Source organism: Bison bison, unplaced genomic scaffold, assembly GCF_000754665.1.
Source record: "Bison bison bison isolate TAMUID 2011002044 unplaced genomic scaffold, Bison_UMD1.0 scf7180017864180, whole genome shotgun sequence".
In the NCBI taxonomy this organism is placed as follows: domain Eukaryota; kingdom Metazoa; phylum Chordata; class Mammalia; order Artiodactyla; family Bovidae; genus Bison; species Bison bison.
The window spans coordinates 9,058,665-9,063,026 of record NW_011494752.1 but is presented as its reverse complement, the minus strand read 5'-3'; the positions used below and the strand labels follow the sequence as shown (position 1 = coordinate 9,063,026).

Genomic DNA, 4,362 nt, shown 5'->3' with positions numbered 1-4,362 from the left:
GGTTTGTTTTTCTGGGTTCTTGTGTTCGGAAAAGGGCAGGCCTGGGGACTGGCCCTGCCTCCATCCCCTGCTGTCCAGAGAGAGAGTCCAGCCTGTGCCACCCACTGGGCATCTTGCACCCTGAGTGTCGGTCCTATGCCTGCAGCCTCAGGGCCAGGAGAGCCAAGGCCGCAGGGAGCAGAGCCAGAGTGGGCAGGTGTGGGAGAGGGTGGTGGGCATGGAGGCACCTGTCCTCCTGGCTGCGTGGCCTGACGGTCTCTGTTCCTCTTCGCAGGTGATTGCTGTGGTCATGGACATGTTCACCGACGTGGACATCTTCAAGGACCTGTTGGATGCTGGCTTCAAAAGGAAGGTGGCCGTGTACATCATTGTGGACGAGAGCAATGTCAAATACTTCCTGCACATGTGTGAGCGGGCCCGCATGCATCTGGGGCACCTAAAGGTGAGCTGGCCAGTCTTTCAGTTCATTGACAAATTCTTGGAGTACCTGCCATGTGGGTTGGGGCTGAGCATGTAGAGTTCAGTGTCTAGGGCCGCCCACCAAGTGGTCACGTGGCCTCTGCTTCGGTGCCCTGGGGACAGGACACTACCTGTCAAAGCCCACGTGAGGTGCTCCTTCACCAGTGTCTCAAAGCAGCCCATGCCGCAGTGGTTGTCTGTCTCTGCTTGCTCACCTCCAGTGACAGGGTGCTCACCCCTTGGCTCTGGCAGCTCACACGCCAGCTGGAGAACTTCAACTCAGGAAGTCCTAAGCCCAAGTCTGTCTCCACATCACATCCACCCATAGTCTTTAGGACCCAACAGAGGAAGCTTCCTTGGGTTGAGGTCAGGGAGGGCTCCCTTGGAGGCTGCAGAGTTGAAACAGGCTTGAGGAGCCAGTGGAATAGAAAGGGCCTTCCAGGGAGTGACACCGGAGATGGAGACGGAATTCTCAGGTTGGGCCTGGGTTCCCAGCACTGCTTTGCTGTGTGTGGCCTGGAGCACGTGACCTCCCCTCTCTGGGCTCAGTGGTCCAGTGCAGCGGTCAATGGCCCGTGTGGCTGGGCTCTTCTGCTCAGACACCCTGGCATCTGGTGCCTTACTTGAGGCCTTCCTGGTGATTCAGACGGTAAAGAATTTGCCTGCAATGTGGGACACCCAGGTTCAATCCCTGGGTCAGGAAGATCCCCTGGAGAAGGGAATGGCAACCCACTCCAGTATTTTTCCCTGGAGAATCTCATGGACAGAGGAGCCTGACAGATTATATTCAATGGGGTCACAAGAGTCAGACATCACTTAGCGAAGAACACTTTGGGGGTGGAGGGAGCCATTGCTTGGCACCTGTGTGCAGCTTACTCCCCAGGGTATAGACCAACGACAGCGGATCCTGTCACAGCTCTTGTCCTGGGCCCTTGATATGGTTACTAGGCCCCCCTCTTGGCAGCCGGCAGGAGGGGTGGCTGTTCCACGTTACCAACTGGGGATGTGGGCACTGCCAGGTGTCACCCCTGCCAGTGAGCAAGGCATAGGCGCAGGGCCAGCACGAGCCCTCTGGCTGAGCATAGCTTCCAATGGGTCAGAATGCCTTGGGCAATGCCAGCCCTCTTAACGAGGGGCTGGGTTCCAGCGCCCATAATTAGTTGGCTTTGTCCAGTGACCCCCATCCCAGCTGAGTCCTTTCAAGTGGGTGTGAGCTCTCCCGGCAGTGCGAGTCTCTGGCTGTTGGGACATTTTTATGTGGTCTCGCTGGTGGGCTGGCCCGCTGTGGTGCCTGCCGTGTAATTAGTACTGAGTGCCAATTCCCGGGGTGGACAGCTCAGGCTGGGAGGTCCAGGGTGTGGAGGAGGTAGCTTCTGAAAGGTGACCGCAGGGGCCTTGTCCTGTGGGCAGGAGATCACAGAGCCTCAGGGCTCTCGTCCAGCCCACTCCTGTGCTCAGAGGCCAACCGGCCCCCTCCTGCTGCACCCCTGCCCCGTGCCTGGCAGGGACCCTGAATACATCACAGCTGTCTACCTTCTGAGTCCCCCACTCCACGTACAGATGAAGAAACAGGGAGGAGGCTAGTCTGTGCAGAGGCTCCAGTGCCCCTGCTCTTCCAGCAGGGAAACCCTGATGCAGGTTCCTGGAAGTGCCCGGAGCTCCCAGAAGTGGGCAAGTGGGGCAGGCCATCCAGACCAGGCTTCCCAGGACGCTCAGGGAAACTGAGGCCAGAGGGAACCTGTGACTTGCCCAGAGGCATTCTACCAAGTTGGAGCTGAACTTAAAAGTCAGTGATGGGAGGTCGGCGCAGACAGGGCCATACACCCTTGGTGCCCAGTGTCCTGGACTGAGGCTGCACCTGGCAGGCGGTCACCCTGGTACTGGCCATGCGGCTGCCCCCCTTCTGGTGCGAGGCCCACCTTCCTGAGCCTCCAGGGCTCCGTGGCCACCAGGATACCTCGTTGGGTGGTTTGAGGGTGAAAGCAGATGAATGATGGCTCTGAAGTTGCTCTGAGCGACGGGTAAGCACATGGCTGCAGCAGCAACAGGAGTTACAAACCCCGGGCCCTGAGCTGAGGGCAGGAGGCTGGGAACGAGGCCCCAGCCCAGAGCGTGGCCCAGCCTGCCCCGCTCACCCCTCCCTGCTCTGCAGAAGATGGCGGGTCCACAGGATGACACACTCTGGAGCTAGACACTGTGGGTCGACCAGGTATTTTCACTGGAAGGAATGTGTGACCCTGGCCGCCTTGTTCTCGCCTCTGAGTCCACCCCCTCCCAGCCCGGGCAGGTAGCCAGAGGCTCCTGTTGGCCCAGCCCTGGCCAAGTGTCACCTTGTCGAGAGCCTGCCTCCCTGCCCGCAGGCTGGCTGGGCCCAGACCTGTCCCAGGAGCACTTCCTTTGCCGGTAATCCCGGGGCCCGCCCTTGGGCCTGCCGCCCCTGCCCAGCTCTGTAGTGACCTGCCCTCAGGTCATGGGACCCAGGGTGCAGGTTGTCCCTGCTAGGGTCATACTCACGACCATGGCGGTGCTGGGCGCCAGTCTGAGGGCAACGCCAGGGGCCAGGCCTGGGCCACAGCTCTGCCCTCTAGCACTGTAACCTTGGGCAGAGACACTAAGGTCTCTGGCCTCAGCCTTTTTGCCTGAAAATTAGGAATATTGTCACTTATTTGGCAGGGCTTCCATGAAGAGTTAGGTAGGCCTGTGAGGGCAGGGTACTGGGTCCTGAACTCCTTTCCTTCCTGTCTGCAGTTGGGGCAGCTGTGGCCCCAGCTCTGGTGTGAGTGCCACGATGCTCCCCGCGCCCCTCTGAGCTGTGGTCTGGCTGGTGACCCCTCACGTCTAGCTCTCAGGGCAGCCCCCCAGCCGAACCCCTGAGCTGACACAACACCGTCTGAAAACAGCTGCAGTATTGCTTGGACTCAGCCCACTCCCAGGAGGTGGGAGGGTTGGCGCCAGCCCCTCCCCCGCCTGAGGCTCCCAGCTGTCCCCAGACCCCCGCCCGCCTGCTCAGCTGGGCCCTGACTCCCCCAGGCCCAGGGGATGTGGGCACAAGTGCCCACACTACACATGGGAACAGGCCTCGAGAAGACGACCCCAGCCTCTGACCCCATGCCCAGGACTGGGCACATCTGGGGTGACTCTGGGTGCTGAGGGGTGCCCAGGCCAGGGAGCCAGGCCTCGAGGTCACCACTTAGGATGGCACCAGAGCTGTGAGATGCCTGGCTGCTTGGAAAAGCTAGCTGGCTTTGTGCAGCTGAACTGGAAAAACCAGCAGCCACCCAGGCGAAGGCTAGACCCATTTCTGAGGAACAAAAGAACCCCACGCAGGGTGGCCATGGGAGAGTGCCAGCTGAGGATGTACGGATTCCAGCTCCTCCTGGACAGGCTGGTCCCCGCCCCCTTCTGGTACTTGGGCCTCCCCTTCTCCTGACTTGCTTTCTCGGACCCTGGCCTGGCTCTGCAGGGGACTCAGGGCACTTTTTGCTGGCCGTGACCCGGAGGGCACTGCGGTACCTGCATCTTGCAGGTGGCGGACAAGGATGCTGCTCAGCGATCGCAGGACAGCCCCCAACAGAGAACTGCTTGGCCCAGAATGTCACGAAGCCAATCGGCTTGGCCCCAGGGAGGAGCCAGGAGCGCCCCACCCCTGCTCTGTCCCCTGCCCCCAAGGGTGCATCCCATCCCAGCTTCACTATTCCTGGGGGACGCCAGGGGGAGTGTTGGTTCCCCCTGCCCCATAAAACAGACCCTTTAGAAGAAGGCACCTGGGACACAGCTGTCTGTCCGCAACCTGGCCTGAACTTGCTGTCACCCATCAGCCCTGCTCAGCGTGGTCTCTGGACCTCCCCATGCCTCCTCCAACCCAGAAGGTGCCAGCAGGGCCTAGAGGGTGAAAGAGCCGCC

General features: G+C 60.8%; 2 protein-coding genes across 2 annotated transcripts in view; one reads left to right on the top strand and one right to left on the bottom strand.

Annotated features, from left to right (window-relative positions):
• Nucleotides 1-4,362, bottom strand: part of SLC5A10 (solute carrier family 5 (sodium/sugar cotransporter), member 10) — a 56,067-nt gene that overhangs the window by 28,591 nt on the left and 23,114 nt on the right. The gene's annotated exons all lie outside the window — the stretch shown is intronic.
• The window catches only part of FAM83G (family with sequence similarity 83, member G), a 29,179-nt gene that overhangs the window by 12,925 nt on the left and 11,892 nt on the right, over nucleotides 1-4,362 (top strand). The window contains exon 2 of the mRNA XM_010842913.1: nucleotides 275-442. Within this exon, the coding sequence (XP_010841215.1) occupies nucleotides 275-442 (168 nt within the window). The remainder of the gene's footprint in view (nucleotides 1-274; nucleotides 443-4,362) is intronic.